The following is a 16,746-nucleotide window of genomic DNA, read 5'->3' on the forward strand; positions in this document are numbered from 1 at the left end:
ACGCATCCCTCGCCAAAAAACACAATATTGTCTTAACTCAATGGAAAAGGTTCCAAACGGCACCAGACTTCAGATGACAGTTAATGGTCCAGCCCTCAACAGCTCTACGCCAATTATGGGATGTCATCATATGCCGTTTCCATGGCAACACATCCCTCGCCAAAAAACCCGATGTTTCCGTTACTCCTATGAAAATTGTCCAAACTGCACCAGACTTCAGATGGTGGCTAATGGTCCGGCCCTGAACAGCTCTACGCCAATTATGGGATGTCATCATATGCCGTTTCCATGGCAACGCATCCCTCGCCAAAAAACACAATGTTGTCTTAAGTCAATGGAAAATGATCCAAACTGCACCAGACTTCATATGATGGCTAATGGTCCGGCCCTCAACAGCTCTACGCCAATTATGGGATGTCATCATATGCCGTAGCCATGGCGACAGATCCCTCGCCATGAAACACTGTGTTGTCCTAACTCACTGGAAAAACGTCCAAACGGCACCAGACATCAGATGATGGCTAATGGTCCGGCCCTCAACAGCTCTACGGCAATTATGGGATGTCATCATATGCCGTTTCCATGGCAACGCATCCCTCGCCAAAAAACACAATGTTGTCTTAAGCAGGGGCTCACCTCCTCTAGGGGGTCCGGGGGGATGCTCCCCCGGGAAGATTTTTTTTTAAATATTGAAGTTAAATGCATCAATCTGGTGCACTTTGAGAGCAAAATGAAGAGATCTATGGATACCTCTCTCAACACCCATATGAAGCAGAACTGTAAACAGATTTACTTTTTCTTTATGGATATTTTACTAATCACTCCCCTTTTAAACTCTATTCTTGCCATATAGTATTTCATAACTGTTTTTTCTTTATTCTCTTATTTTTTTTATAACTATAATGATCATATGAAGGTGTGCCGCGGAAATAATCTTTTGAATAATTTGTGACCAAACCGTTTGAGACCCACTGAGATAACTTAGACTAAAGTTATGTATCTAAACACTCAGAGAGTCCTTTAGCTCACCTGAGTCTCTCAGTCTGAGAGGAGAGGACTCTCCTCCAGCTTCTTGTGGAAACAGCTCCTTATGTCCATTAGTGCAGCTAGCAAACCAGATGCTAACAACACGGTCCATGCTGGCACCGGTCCCTCCCTCCCCCTCTCTCCCTCTCTCTCTCTCTCTCACACTAAATGCGCTATTGCCACACACACACAGAGCCGAGCTTGAATGACACAAGCACACGTTTATTTCCATGCAACTCTCTGATTGGTCTGGTGTCATGCCTCTGTTGCATTCACTGAACACGGGAAATTACAGTGCTGCCGTCCTCTCTTGTGTCATGATGAGGTTCACGTAAAGCATGGTTAATGTATTATATTATTGAGGGAGAATTGTCCGGGGCTAGAGAAAAAACATTCGGGGCTAAAGCCCCGGATGCCCAGGCCAGGCGACGCCACTGGTCTTAAGTCAATGGAAAATGATCCAAACTGCACCAGACTTCAGATGATGGCTACTAGTCCGGCCCTCAACACCTCAATATGACAATATTGAGTTTTCCTCTAAAGCTGTTGCCATGGCAACGCATCCCTCGCCGTTAAGCATGATATTGCTATAACTCCTGTGTAAATGGTAAAAAAGTGTTCAAACGTTACATGTGTGCTAACGGTACAGCCCTAAAGAGTGTCCGTTTTGAGATTTCGTCAAATGCCGTTGCCATGGTAACAAAATGGTCGCCGTGAAACACGGTTTTCTCATAACTCCAGTTAACATGGTCCAAACGGCCCAGAACTTCACAGGTTTGATAACGATGCAGCCCTCAACACATCTAGGCATATTATGGGGTGTCATCAAATGCCGTTGCCATGGCGACAGATCACTCGCCATCAAACACAATGTTTATGATACTGCTGTAAATCCCATGTACGTTGTCCGATCGGCCTGAAACTTTCCACGTTTGCCAACGTTCGAGTCCTCGAGACACCTAGACACACACCTCGACGTGCGGACAACAGCCTGCGGAGCGTCGAAGACCCGCTCAACGCTGCTTGCAGCTTTAATTATTATTACTATTATATTACAATGTGTTTTTTTACAGAAAATGGATAAAAACAAAGATGGAGTGGTGACTCTAGAGGAGTTTATTATAGCCTGCCAGGAGGTATGTATTCTCCTGCATCTGAAATAATAAGAAATACATGTAAAAAGAGCTTCCTTTGTATATTTGTAAATATTACATAGCATGTATTCTAAGCACAGCGGTTCACACAATATTGCTATCTGTTTAAAAGGTGGAAATTAAATGATTAAATTAGAACATGGGGTGGTGATGCACAACAGCCTCTTGTGGCAGATATTGGTATTACAGCAACAACTAAGGGAAAAATCCTCCTGATAATAAAACAATGCTTTCACACTTTTTTTAACCTGTTTTCAAAGATGAGTAAAAAGCATAGTCTTGACTTGAGCATCTCAATCAAATCAAAGTGTATTTATATAGCCCAATATCACAAACGGATTGTCTCAATGGGCTTACAGGATTAACAATCATGAATGACAGTGCTAAAGGATAAATACAATTACAAGCAAATAATACAAGACAAGAAGATAGAATGTGTAATACAAAAAAATAAAATGAGATAGAGTACAACAGAAATACAATAAAAACAATACAATGTAATATTCTCTCAATATACTTAATGCAAATGTACTAAAGTATCTCCTCAGCATGTACAGGATTGTTTTGAATTGGTGTGTTTTGAATCTGTGTAGATAAGTGATGTTATAACTGGAGGTTGCTGTCATCATGCAGCCTATACATCATGGAGTCAGTACATTGCCACTTAATTGCATCATTCCGCCCTGATTACTTGTGTTCTCTCTCTGTAGGATGAAACCATGATGAGCTCCATGCAGTTGTTTGAGAACGTGATGTAGAACAAGGGGAGATGATGAAGACAAAAATGAAATGCAAGGGATTGGTGTGAGTGCGTGTGTGTGGATGCATTATGTGCAATACATCCAGTTTCTCCTCCTCCTCCTCCTCCTCCTCCTCCTCCTCCTCCTCCTCTGGATACAGTCAAACCTCCCCCCACAACAACTTGAAAGAAAGGACTGGACTGGAATGCTTTTCGCCTTCCTGCTGAGTGTCCCCACACAATACAAAGAGACTGATGCGACAGACATTGCTCTCAGTGCTTGTCTTGAAGATTGTCCTGTTACCTGATAAAGATGCTCCTGCATTACAATGCTGCTCCCGAGCAGCAAAGAGCTTTTGTTTAACCAGCACAACTTTGTTTGCCAAAAAAGAGGATATTTTTTTGCCAAAAATATTATTGCATGCTTTTGCAAGAGGTTTCGATTTTTCACCCAACAATTGTCAGATTTATTACGGGAATTTGGCCATAAAGACTTCCACATGTATGGAATGCATCGCTGTGACTCCTGTGTGTCGACCTGGCTGCTGCTCGCCTGCTGAGTCTGTGATGCTCGCTGTTAAGTCTCTCTAAAGTCAATTTGGAAACATTACATTTCATGGGTCTGATATGTTGCGTGCCTGTCTTCCTGTCCATGATGGACCTTAGGTATTAGCGAAAAAAAAAGAAAAATCGAATCATTCTTTTATATGTTCACCTGCTGCTTTGCTTACTGTGGTCAAATCAGTGTTGTCAAAAATGTTTTGAAAAAAGGTATTGTGAATTATGTGCATACATTGGGTATTTTCATCAGAAAGAAGCTTTATGATCATCAAACCAATCGGTTTTATTTGCACAGGTGACAGGTTCAACATGATGCAGTCAATTATGGTAAAGAAAAGTATGATTTCACTGTTAGCTATGTTATTATACATGAAATGATATACCTATTAGCGAAAAAAACTCCTTTTATGTGTACACATACTCGGCCAATAAAGCTGAGATTTAAGTATATAGTCCATTCTAATAAAATCCTGGTATGAAAAAAATCTGATAATCTTGCAGGGAAATAATATTGAATGTCAGCTTTTTGGAATGTGATGACACCTAGACGGCTCTATCTGTATTAGTGAACATGTGACACTGCCTCCTCCACCCGAACCCCCCTGTGATGTCACGCTGACGGATACAGACAGACTTCAGGTGTCAGTGAGCTGTTCTCTGTACGGTGCATCAGTGTGACATCACAGCCTATGGTGTCTGATATCTCGGTGTGGAACGGTTATTCAATCTCACAAACAGAAACATATATTTAAGCCATACAAATAAACAGGTCAATTCTTAAATTGAGTGATGTTTTACCTTACAGTCGTCTTTGTTTCTGTGTCTTTACTGCAGGACTATAGTAGTATTATTCCTACAATGTTTAGATTTTATAGTAAATTAATAATAATAATAATAACTATAAAAGTTGATTATCAAAATAAAAAGAAGTTAAATATTGAGAGTGATAAAAAAGAATAAATTTCTTACATTATAATTATTTAACTATTATTAGACCTTCGTTCTATACAACAAAATAGTAGATGTCACCAAGGGTAGGAAAAAGTACTCGGATCCATTACGTAAGTAAAAGTACAAATACTATGGTCTTAAATAAGTTAAGTAAATGTACTTACTGGTACTTGTAGTATCTCCATTTTCTGCTACTTTGTACTTCTACCCTCTACAATTCAGAGGGACATTTTGTACTAAATACATTTAATACCTTAAGTTACTTTGCAGATTTTGATTAATTATATAAAACATAATCAAGTCTTAAATCAGACTTTAGTTCCACCTGGAGTAAATTCACAAGCTACCCTGCAGTATACAAAGTCATTAAGACTGCACCTTTACCAGCTTTGATAACACTTTAATGCGCAATCATTATAATCAAAACATATAATATATATATTTCTGAAATGGGCCTATTTGCATAATTAAAGTACATTTACTTTTGGTACTTTTATAAGTATATTTTTTTCATGCTAATACTTTTGTACTTTTTCTTGAGTAACATTTGGAATGCAGGAGTTTTACTGTACTTGTGAAAGAGTATTTCTACACTCTGGTACTTTTACTGTACTTCTACTTTTGGTACTTGTACTGTACAAGCAGAGGTGGGAGAAGTACTTAGATGTTGTACTTAAGTAAAAGTAGAAGTACCAAAGTGTAGGAATACTCTGTTATAAGTAAAAGTCCTGCATTCAAAATGTTATTAAAGAAAAAGTACAAAAGTATTAGCATCAAAATATACTTAACGTTCTAAAAGTAAAAGTACTCCTTCTGCAGATGGGCCCATTTCAGAATAATATATATGATATGTTTTGATTATAGTTAAAGCTGGTAAAGGTGAAGCTAGTTATAATGCATTTGTATACTGCAGGGCTTGTGTATTTTACTCCAGAGTCCAGATGAAGAAGAAGAAGAAGAAGCTTTTGAAACACATCTTTCCATCCTATCTAACGGCTGTGGGCTGAGTCCTACCTATAGTGGTCCACTGGGTGGCGCTGTGTATTTTCTCCATGTCTCGTTTAGGGTCAGAGAGGAAGAAGCAGGAGGCGGCGCACCGACCACGTTAGTTAGCGCTCTATCCAGCAGCAGTAGTTGGTCGTTCTTCACACCGCAGACAAGCAGTAGTCTCTCAGCGTTTTATACTAAAAATGATCGGAATGGACGAAGAACAAATGGCCCCACAGACCTTTCTTTACGGTGAGAATTACCCTCTGCATGTCTTTCACCATGTCACTTTAAGGTGTTTTAACAAAACGTTTCATCCTTATGCTAGGCTGCTTTTTTGTGAAATTGATTAAATAAAGCATTTTAACTGCATATTAACCTTTATTAAAGGCAGATACTCTACCTACTGTCATATTAACAGTATGTTTAGCACAATGTCTCGTGGTGTTAATGGTTGTGAGTTGGTCGCAGGAGGTTGAATGAGGTGAACAGCATGGCTTCAGAGCAGGCTACTTAGCACACACGTGTTGGACTATACAACAACATGGCGGCGCCCTTGTTTCGCGAACAACGTTTGATATTCCATTAATTTCTTTCCTCTCTAGACATTAGAACTATATGGCAGTATCTATTACATGTTGTGTATCTTAAGTGGACCGTTTAAGCAGATTTTTTCGATGACTGTTGAGCTTGTCGTGGGAAATAAAAGTCAACGTGGTTTGATATCATGCGGTGCCTGCTAGCTTCCTCCGACCAATAGCTAAAGTAGTTCCTTTATCTTGTAATTAGGTCATTATGTTTCTTTTACTTCATCCTATAAAACTACATTTGTATGTCCTTATATGTGTCGTTGAGACTAAATTAGCTACAATGTCTAGTTACTTTTGAAATATGTGGCGCTCTGTCGCATCACCCGAGCTGACCTTTCCTCCTCGTGGGATGGAAATTATATTTAGAAATGATTGGATGTATGTGTTGGATATCTCTGATGCTAATGTATTTATTTTGATTGGAATATCATTTAAGAAAGATGTCCAAAAATGACAAGTCCAATGTAGTGCCTTGTGTCGACACGTGTAATATCATATATGAATGAGTAATACGTCTGTAAGGAATGGATTATAACGTTGAAATTGTGTTTTAGACAAAAGAAAAGTCCACATTGTGTTTAGATGTATGTATTTATTCGAAAGCTATACTATGTACTTAACAAGTACATTAAAATATAAGACAGACACCCAATTCGTTTTCTTAAATTGAACCATACAGTTTAATTGAATTGTTTTAGAGTTATAGCCCCTAATCTAGTGGTGATTCCTCGTGTCTGGCCATGTGGAAAAAGTCACATATTCAGTTTAATCTGTGTGGCTCCCTCTTGTGTTCATTTGAAATATAACACTTTACACCCCAGTGAAGTCACTTCCCCCACTTTGTATTTGTAATGCTAATGACTGATATCCTTTTTGTCTTTAGGCTGTGTGCTGGAAGCAGGAAAGGATATGGTGTTCAACCCGGAGGAAGATGAATTTGAGCATCAGCTTGATTTAAGGATGGTGAGTACACTGAGATTTGATCATTTTTACATATATTATGAAGTGGCTGGCTCAATGAACGGGGTGTTAGAAAATATTGTTTACTCAACATTCCCTTGTGTCCCGAGAAGCTGAATGTGGATCACACCAATAGAATAAAAATCGGTCACATTTTTATTTAAAATTCAAATCTAATGGCAATCGTCATCCTGTCTTTTACTGAACCCCTTTCAGTTGCATTCCTGTCACTCGTCAAATATTGGAAATAATCACAACCATAACTACACACAAGCTTAATGAATGCAATTTGAGTCTTAACTTAATACCCCTATAACAAAGTCAAGCATGAGCTTTTTTCCTTTACTGTGATTTTTTTTTAAGGGTCCAAACATTTCAGCTTATATTTATATGGTTAGCATTTTGTTGTATTTGCTAGTATCCAAATTAAACTTATGGATGTGAAATTGTGATGCACTTAAATGTGTTTGTAGATTATTTTTGTTGAATAATCTTAAAATGGATACTTTTGCCAAATATGGTTTTGAACAAGTAGAAACTGCATTTATTGGATTATTATATGGAACTTCTTTTCCTGTGGGTAGTCAGCTTTGTTTGGCAAACTTAGTTATTGTGAACAGATCGGACCCTGAAGGTTAACACAGTCTTCTGCTGCCCCCCCTCTCTCAGGCCTGTGTGGACCCCGGCACCGCAGACGAGCTGCACATGGTGGAGGTGGAAGGACAGGACATGGAGGGTCAGAAAATCAAGGCAGTGCTGGTCTCCCTGAGGCCCTCCACCCTGCCAAGTGTAAGTAAACACAAACGATACATGAACATACTTCTTTGTCTCATTGAAACGCCCTACTCCGGTTAGATAAGAATGCTGCGTCACCAACATCCACTCAGAAAAGAATTAACACAGCGTTTTTGTTGCAGGTGTGTCTCGGTGGTTTCACTATCACCCCCCCGGCTACTTTCCGTCTGAAGGCAGGTTCCGGTCCAATCCACATCAGTGGACAACACCTCGTCAGTGAGTGTTTCTTAGAAGAGCATAAGGATGTTTTAACTGTTAGATTTCAATGTGGTTTATTGGGAGGGCTTTTAAATAATTCACTTGTTAAAGTCTGAGTAAGCACGTTTTTCAGTGTTGGTAGTGCATTCTAACGCTTCTAAATTCATCTTAGTGATGGAGGCCGACCAGTCCTTTGATGAAGACGATGAGGAGGAGGAAGAGGAGGAGGAGGAAGAAGTAGTCAAGACGTCAAAGAAGCGACCCGCATCCTCCCCTTCCACCAAGTCTCAGGTTTGTTTTCGCACCTGTCACTGTTTTCATCTCTTAATTCACTTCAAGTGACTAACTCTTTACCTCCTCCACAGAAAAAAAAGAAAATTGAGATGGATGATGAAGATGAAGACGAGGATGATGATGATGAGTGAGTACCAAGTCCCACAACATTTAGACTTGATATTTTCTAATAAAAATAATTGTGAGGTTTATTAACAACAGTGGAGGAAGTGATTGATTAATAAAAAAGAATAGTTTAAATGTTTGCATTTGATCAAAGTTAGTCATGGTGATTTTAAGTAAGATCAAACAGCTGACATTGCATTTAAAGATGTATTCATTCTAAATGCATACATTACAGTAATACATTTTTCTGAGATTTGGATGGTTCCTTTTCTATCTGACTTTTTATTGATCTGTTTGTTTTGTAGGGATGATGAAGATGAGGATGAGAGCGAGAAAGAAGAGTCACCTGTTAAGGCCAAGGTGACACCGTCCAAACAACAGAACGGCAAGAGCCCAAAGCCAAACACTCCTGCTAAAAAACAGGTAATGATCTCCTTTTCAGACTTTATGATATTAAATGTTTTGAGATGTAGTCACTGTATTATTTAAAAGTTGTCATATCCAGTGTAATTTCTCCAAATGATTGTATCATTCCTAATATCTAAATGTGCTGTTCCTTTTTAGGATAAGACCCCCAAAGGTAAAGGGGAGAGGACGCCTAAATCCCCAACAACTCCCAAAACCATCCTAACCATCCCTGAGCTGAAGATCAAGATGATGGAGTCCGTGAAGAAGGTGTGTGTCCTTGGAAAAGCTTTGAATTCAACTGGTCTTTTATAATTATCATTATCCTCTTAACTTAAGAGAAACATGGTGTAAATATTGAAATGTGCTCATTTGTTGTTTCCGGTCCACAGGGAGTCAAATTACCCATTGTCCAGGCCAAGTTTGAGAACTTTATGAAGAACGGTCTTAATATCGCCGACACCAAGGTACAGTACAAGTTTACCTTTTTTGTTCTAAAGTATCTTTGATCAGTGAAGTGTTTTTTTATCATTCTTAATTTGAGTTGACTTGCCATAAAGACGTTGATACATTTGCGAAAGTCTTGTTAACGCAAACCATTTTGGTTGTGCTGATGCTTTCATTCAAAAATATTTGATGTCTGACTGAAACGGGTAGACTTTTTCAAAATACTCATGTGTTGTAGTTCTTCTGAACGTGCGGTCAATCAGGTAGTCTACACGCCATGTAAAAAAACATCTGATAACAGAACAAGAAGCCAACAAGATTATCTTTTTATTTTCTTCATAGAATTGTTGTACAGTATTATTTGCATAGCTTCCGCTGCCACCTGGTGGAGATCCAGTACACTACAATGCAGTCAAACTGACCTATATACTGTAACACTGCTCTTCTGAAGCAAAACAACAACCAGGCTGTTACAAACAAACCTGACTGGGGCATCTCTTGACATAAATAGAAAATATTTGTGGTTACTTGATAGTTCTCAGCATAGGAGCATCTTTCAAAATACAAAACGTTTTGCGTCCCATTTTTAAATTGCTTAAAAAGAATGTGAAGTTATTGTACTGGTTTTGAATTGCTCCGATTTTGTTGCTTTAATACCAATTTGAGACCCTCAACTGGGCAGCTTAAAGTCAACTTTGTGACTTATTCATTTATAGAAGTCAATTAGAAAAGTGCTATGGTTCTCTCTGTAACTAAACATATGTAATGTCTGCGTCTGGTCACTGTATTAACCTTCAGTTTTGTATTTCTTCAGATCATTTCCGACCTGTGGAAGTGGAGGCAGACGGTGAAGGATACTAAATAAGTCTCAGTAGTTTTATCGTCTTTTTATGTTTATACCCATCGCTCCCCTCAAACCCTCTGAAACCAAACTCAGTGCCTCACACTTCGTTACTTCTCTATGTAGTCCAGCTCCACCGCCTGCTGTAGAGAGTGATGTGGAGGCTGACGGTGCATTATGGTGGTGCATTGTCTTTACATCACACACAAATTTGCATCTTTGTAAATGTGTAAATAAAATCCTTGCGAGATTGTTGGCACCTGAGTATGGAGGATACTTTCATTCGTTTTTTTTATATTTACAGTCGAGAGTCATTTGGTCTCATGCAGGAAATATAAATGTGCATCCAATCATAAACCGCATACCAATAACAACACAATTATTATTCAACAGCCAATCAAAATTCAGTAGATGTCGGCCATCATTGGTCAGATTTGTTAAAGCTGTTACTATTTCTAGTAAAGCCCAACATGAACATATAAAAGAAGCACTTTCTGAAATGCTTTGAATGTTATGCTAATGTGAGATTACACCGCTCAAGATCCCTTAAACTGTTAGCTTAACCTTTTATCAGAATTCAAATATTGTTGTTTAATTAATGTTTTACCGTCCATAACTTATCAACCATTTGCTATTAAGCAGCAACCCGCGCTAATGAAGCGTCGTAGATATATCGCTAGTGGAGATGAGTCTGTTTCTGTTCTTTGCTGCTGCGACTGCTAGGTTGAGAGCTCGCTCTGAGTGACTGAATGCATGAAGGAATTTACTGAATTCTTCTTTTAAAATCAAGTTGATTAAAACCCTCCAAACAAGGAAGAGTTAACTAAATATTCTAAGACTTAATCACCTGTATTCAAGTTTAACAAGTCCCCAAGTTCTGTGCTCATGTGGTCGGTTAATGTATTATTAAAAATGTTGATGCATGAGGCCTGTTAGCGTAGTACGTCATTCCATGTTCTAAAGAAGCAAGTGTACGTTTGTTAGAATGAAATTATGCTGTGAGTTGGACTGAGTGTTGATGGATTGAAAATAATGTGTGTTTCCACTGTTCCAATTCTCTGCCATCAGAATCATACCCGATTTGAAGATAAATACAGGTTTATGATTTTCTTTGTGGCAACAATGTTCTTCCTAATAAAATTTAAAGCAAAACAACTTTTGTGTTTCTTTGAATATTGTGTTTCTTTGAATATGCAGTGGCGTAGAAAACAAGATATGCATTAGTCTTTTAAGTATCCAAAGTTACCCCAATGTTTACTACACCTCTTTCTATTGCATTTTAGCCTACATATTAATAGTTCTGCAAAGTGGGAAGAATTTTTATTGACATTTTTAAGTTTAAACTTATCTATACCGGCTTTGTCATGTGACCCAGCATTTAATAAAAGGATGATGTAACGAGAGCTATCATAAGTTCAAATATTGCTTTTATAAATTCTTAAATAAATGGTGGGAGATTACTATGGTTTGATATTTGAGCCTCAAATATAATAGGAAAAAAAATCATTCTTATTTAGTCAACTGTTGAACTGAAAAACCAGAACGTCCTCCAGCCTCATGTCAGGCAGAACACTGAAGTATATAAATAGAATACACTATAATGTCCAGTATACTATAGTCTAATTTAAAGCAGTTACCTGTACAAACCACCAGGTGGCAATATAACCAAAGCAGCTCTCCCTGTGCAGGCCTGATGAAGCTGTGCAGGAAGATGGCCTGCCGTGTGGCTCGGATTAGTTCAGTTTCACACCTCAGTAGCTAAATCATCTGCAACCAGAGACATTTCTTAAAAACATTTCGATATGCCAACTGTGCGATTCTGTTTCACAGCATGCACACTGTTTAATATGACTTCAAGGACAGAGCTTATGTGAACTGTATTATTGTACTTTTTCAGTTGGTTAGTGCAGAGCCTCTAATTGTTCCATGCAATGCTCAAACTCACTTCCTTCTTTTAAATGCAGTTATTATAAATTGGAGAACCCTTTTAGCTGTAGTCAGTAATGTAATGTTTGAATTCAAGACCTTTTCATTTCATACAGGAAAGTCTGAGTACCGGTATTCATTAAAGTGAAGTGAGGTCAGCATACGGGAACTTGTTTAAATAGCTCCCCTTTGACTTCCTGTGTTTGTTTTGTTACAGGATTATAAATACACTATTTCCCCAAAATTCAAGGCCCTTTAAAAAACTTGTTTTAAGCATGCACATTTTTAATTTGTATAAATAAATGTCATCAAGCCATCTGTATATTTTCCACTTTTATTTTATGTACAACACAAACTTTGCAAATCACAATTAAAAACATTTAAAAAAACAAACTGAATTTGATCAGTGAACAGTTTTTGTGACTTAAAATAATAGTAGCAATAAGTCAAGCCCATTCACACATTAGGTCAAAAAATAGTTTGCTCACAACATCGGGAATTCAATATCAACATTGGCAAGGCGTTAAAAAGGATCAGTATACTGTAATGTATATAGTTACAATATCCCTCTGGCAGTTGATTAAAACTAAAATGGCCTTCGTGTTACTGAATGATTGTGGTTTTGTTATAAATAAGGCACAAATACATGGAAATAATGGCAGCAAAATGTTTTCTGTGCCAGATAACTACAACTGGAGTGATAAGGTGTAAGAGTTTACCATTGCCACTTTCAGTGCATTCAAAACACACTGTACATCGTAGCATGCAACATATATTTCTACACACCAAATTGTACATTCTTGGATGTTCCACCTTAAATCTAACTTAGGGCTTTACAGGTGTCGACTCAGTGGATAGTATACTACATAACATACAACCAGTAAGCACTTCCAGACCGGGCAATGCCTATAGGCTCTTTAAGAAGTAAACAGCCATCATTTAAAACTTTTAATGCGTTAAAATATTACAGTAACATCTCCGGGTCCTGAAGAAACTCAAAATATAAAATAAAATAAAAAAAAAAAAACTGATCACTTCCTAAAATCTCTGATATCTCACTGGCGAGAATGTCAAAGTGTCCCTTCAGCATCTAAACCGGGGTCTGTCCTCTTCAAACGTACTCCTTGCTGCTGGGGGGTCTAGAGATGGGATATTTGGGTGTAGATTTTTCTCTTGGGCAAGATGCTGCCAGCATGCCGCCTCCAATTATAGCCAGGAACGCTCCAGCCCAGGCGATGAAGATAGCAGAGCCAAACTCATACCTTCAGAGAGACAAGTTACAGTCATGAGAAAAAAGGTAGCCGGAGCTTAAACTAATTAAAAACAAACATGCTCAACACATTTATCAACAATAAGAGGAGTGTGTGGATGCATACAAATATCTGGTCATAGATGAGGCAGAGCTTAAAGCCGGTATCTGAAATAACAAACCAAACATGTTTTTATTCTGCAGTTTACGTCTTGATGAACTCACTTGGTATTGACGGGGGTGAAAGGGTTGTAGAAGGCTTGGATGATGTCGTGAGCGTACCAAGAGCAGGCGACAATGCCACTCAAAGCTGAGGGGAAAGTAAAGGAAAAACATCAGTACAACTGTAAAGAGTCAATGGACAGGTTAACAAAAGCAAGATCAGAAGGCGTCTTACATCCAATCAGGATGACGATGCCACCAGCCATGGCGATCCTTGACTTGCGTGTTTTATCATCTCCTCCGCAGTTGGTGCACTTCATTCCCATGCAGGCGATGCCCAGGCCGGCCACCGTTACGATGATGGACACGATCATGAGGGCACGGGTTGCCTGGAGGGCACCTGGAAGAGAGGGCAGGATAGGGTTAATCCTTCAGTTATTGTGACTAACACTTATTGTGTATAGGTGTACACACATGGGTGTGGTGGCAAAGGAGAAAAAACGGTCATTTTCATTTGATGTCATTTCTACAGTCATTTGTCATGATAACACTGTTGTTCCAAGCCTAAACTTGTGTTTGCATTGTTGCTTTTATGCGTTTTTTGTCTGCCATTTGGGGGATAAAAAAAAAGAAGTGTAGACAAACACCATGCAGGAACAACAGAGCCACTTCTGTCTCCCGTGTGTCATTGCCGCTCCCTGTAACAACGAACCACAGAAACTGGCTCTAACCGGAAGCCCAAGAAACTAGAGGGGGGGCCGGGGGAGTGGGTGTGTATGCATGCAGGGCAGAAACAGGTTTAACTAGGTTTCAGGTTTCATTATAAGGAAGACACTCCCCAATTTCAGGTGCTCACAGACTGCTATTCAGCAGGTGGAGCTTTTTGTAGCTTCAGCTTACTATCCGAGAAGAAACGGACCCTTTCTAGAATCTGAAGAATGTCTTATATGGCGTCAACTAAAGCAATCTTGTTGCCACACTTTTGTTATTGTTCCTAAACAAATTTGAGTTGGTTATTTTGAGTATGCATTTCTGAATAATTATGTTTTATTTGATCACTTGCTCCATATCTAACCACAGCTTTAATCACACAAGGTTTATCAAAGTTGGTTTGTGTTCATGTTTGAAGAGGCGATAAGACCATTGTGCTGCCAATATTTGTATCAAATGTTTGGATAGGCCCAAGAGAAGGAAAAACTCACACTATTTGAAGAGGATAGTGAAGTTTGTGAATCAACTATCTAACTGGCGTTTCAACAAGTTAGTTAGAGATGCAAGTGCGTTTCAGTAATGTGTTGAGCTAAGATCACCTCACAGGGAGGGGCCGTTAAACAACCCTTGCAGAACATTTCCTGCAACAGTCAGGCTGTTTGGGCCCTGAGGACAACCTGTCCATCAGTGGAATGAAAGAAAAAAAACCTAAATGTCATGCCAGCCACAGTTGACCCATTTAGCCACTTCTTCAAAATATACCATGTAAGAGCCATACAGACAGATTCTGTACAGGAACTTGTGATATTTGACTTTAGGAAGGAAGAAGAAAAAAGGGAAAGTAACAATTGTCCTCTTTTGATAATGGCTTACATGACTACACAAGTTAATGACTAGTTATTTATTAAATCATTTCCCTGAACCATCCTCCATACTGCCACATACTTTCGCCCGGAAGCAGGGACTTTTGTAATCAATTAAACTAAAACAAATAAAACCAAATGCTGCATTTGATTAAAACTCCTGCAGAAGTTATGATATGTAACAAATAAAAAGTCATATTTGTTCTTGGTCCAAAACGTAGCAAAGAAGGATTTTGTTGTGTTAATTCGAAGGCCTGTAGGCCAAAGACAATGCAACCGTTTGTGGGGCTGGTATTCAGGCATGTTGACTAAACAGTGGTTTATACAGGACAGGTGTTGTTTAACCTGATGCTATGCTGTGAAATGCAAGTCATAGGAGGAGGGGTCGCTACAATGGACAATGGCCACGGGGTAATCATTGCCGAAGTGTAAAAGGACTGCACACATCCTGTCAAGTGGGAACAAATGCAATAATTATTACGTTTTCTTTTGCAATAAATCTCTGGCACTGAACCATGGGAGGCCTAATAGTACGTTTAAAAAACAAAACTAATGCATTCTGGCTGTGTAATAAAAGTCGAGTTAATAAGTGACAGAACCGGTTAGACCAAGACAGGAATCTTTAACAGCCAAGAAGCAAAGAAGTAGTAAGTAGAAAATGGCGTACTAAAAAATAGTTATTGGAGTATATTCCAACAGGTGCATGCACGTCCTTTACATAATTTCATGTTACACGCAGGTTTTGGTGTAGGAAACGGTCAGAACAATTAGTTGCAATAACTTAAATAAATAAAACACTTTAGTCACCAAAATAAAGGTTTTACTTAAACGACACAGAGCTAGAAGCCATTAGCTGGGTGACTTACCGTTGAGCTGTAAGATAGAGTCGTAGACCTTGCACTGGATCTGGCCCGTGCTCTGAAACGCGCAGGACATCCACAGTCCTTCGTACATGGCTATCGCCGTGATGATGTTGTCCCCAGCATAAGAGGACATCTTCCACTGGGGCAAAATTGTGCCAATTATCAGTCCAATTAAGCCAATAAGGGCCAGGGCGAATCCCAAAATCTGCAGACCTTTGTTGGCCATTTTCCTACTTCTTCTTCGACTTGACGGCGGAAACAACACAGACGACGTCCACCTGCTGTGAAGGTACAAATCCCCCTCGCCTCACTAACTGTCGACGTTTAGCTAAGTTTGCTGTGTTACTAATAAAGTTAAGTCCTCTTGTTACTCTATTGAAGTATTCCTTCGCTTTCTGAAAATGTTTAAACAACGGTGGTTTTTCAATTTATAAAGTGTCTCTGAGATTCTTCACGCACCTGTTCCTCTGCCGCACCTTGAATGGGGAGGGAGTAGCGGGAGCGAGCTTTTTTAGGCGGTTTCTGTAGCAGGTGGGCGGGAACGCGCACGTAGTTTCGACTCATCAGCCGTAGAAGCAAACACCTGGAGTATCATGATGTAAGGGTTTCCTGACACAGACCCCCTACGCTGACTCAAACAAGGAAAATGTATACAATTAATAATTCGGTTAATGATTTGGTTTGTATTAGTTTCTTATAAATATGATGGACGATACAGAATTTATTAAAAAAAAGTACATTTTATTATAAACCAACCTATATTATGTAATGCCATATTGTTTGATAGGGATAGTACCACAACAACGTCTACACTTAATAATGTAAGTCATACAATGTCTAGTCTAACCATGAGATAATTAATTAAAACAGGAAGTTTCAAAACTAGTACGGAATTTTGCAACATTGTTGAATATTGAAT

The 16,746-nt window shown here is 38.9% G+C and overlaps 3 protein-coding genes across 4 annotated transcripts in view; 2 read left to right on the top strand and 1 right to left on the bottom strand.

The window, feature by feature from the left end:
• Window positions 1-4,266, top strand: part of kcnip1b (Kv channel interacting protein 1 b) — a 30,884-nt gene extending 26,618 nt beyond the window's left edge. Inside the window, exons 7-8 of one of the 2 annotated variants that reach the window (XM_034152052.1) lie at window positions 2,100-2,162; window positions 2,891-4,266. In XM_034152052.1, the coding sequence (XP_034007943.1) occupies window positions 2,100-2,162; window positions 2,891-2,938 (111 nt within the window). In that variant the 3' untranslated portion in view covers window positions 2,939-4,266. The remainder of the gene's footprint in view (window positions 1-2,099; window positions 2,163-2,890) is intronic. The other variant, XM_034152061.1, reaches the window with a different exon arrangement.
• Window positions 4,267-5,433: 1,167 nt separating this feature from the next.
• npm1a (nucleophosmin 1a) lies at window positions 5,434-11,208 on the top strand. The gene is made up of 10 exons (XM_034113786.1): window positions 5,434-5,670; window positions 6,892-6,971; window positions 7,638-7,757; window positions 7,886-7,979; window positions 8,134-8,252; window positions 8,327-8,382; window positions 8,666-8,783; window positions 8,925-9,035; window positions 9,158-9,232; window positions 10,027-11,208. The coding sequence occupies exons 1-10, from the start codon at window positions 5,622-5,624 to the stop codon at window positions 10,075-10,077; spliced, it is 873 nt and encodes a 290-aa protein (XP_033969677.1). The 5' UTR covers window positions 5,434-5,621; the 3' UTR covers window positions 10,078-11,208.
• Window positions 11,209-12,299: 1,091 nt separating this feature from the next.
• cldn7b (claudin 7b) lies at window positions 12,300-16,318 on the bottom strand. The gene is made up of 4 exons (XM_034113796.1): window positions 15,831-16,318; window positions 13,626-13,790; window positions 13,454-13,538; window positions 12,300-13,241 (listed from the first exon to the last, which is right to left on the bottom strand). Exons 1-4 carry the CDS (start codon window positions 16,051-16,053, stop codon window positions 13,091-13,093), a joined length of 624 nt encoding a protein of 207 aa, XP_033969687.1. The 5' UTR covers window positions 16,054-16,318; the 3' UTR covers window positions 12,300-13,090.
• Between the last annotated feature and the right edge of the window lie 428 nt (window positions 16,319-16,746).

The sequence above is a fragment of the Trematomus bernacchii genome, unplaced genomic scaffold (genome assembly GCF_902827165.1).
Source record: "Trematomus bernacchii unplaced genomic scaffold, fTreBer1.1, whole genome shotgun sequence".
NCBI classification, from domain to species: domain Eukaryota; kingdom Metazoa; phylum Chordata; class Actinopteri; order Perciformes; family Nototheniidae; genus Trematomus; species Trematomus bernacchii.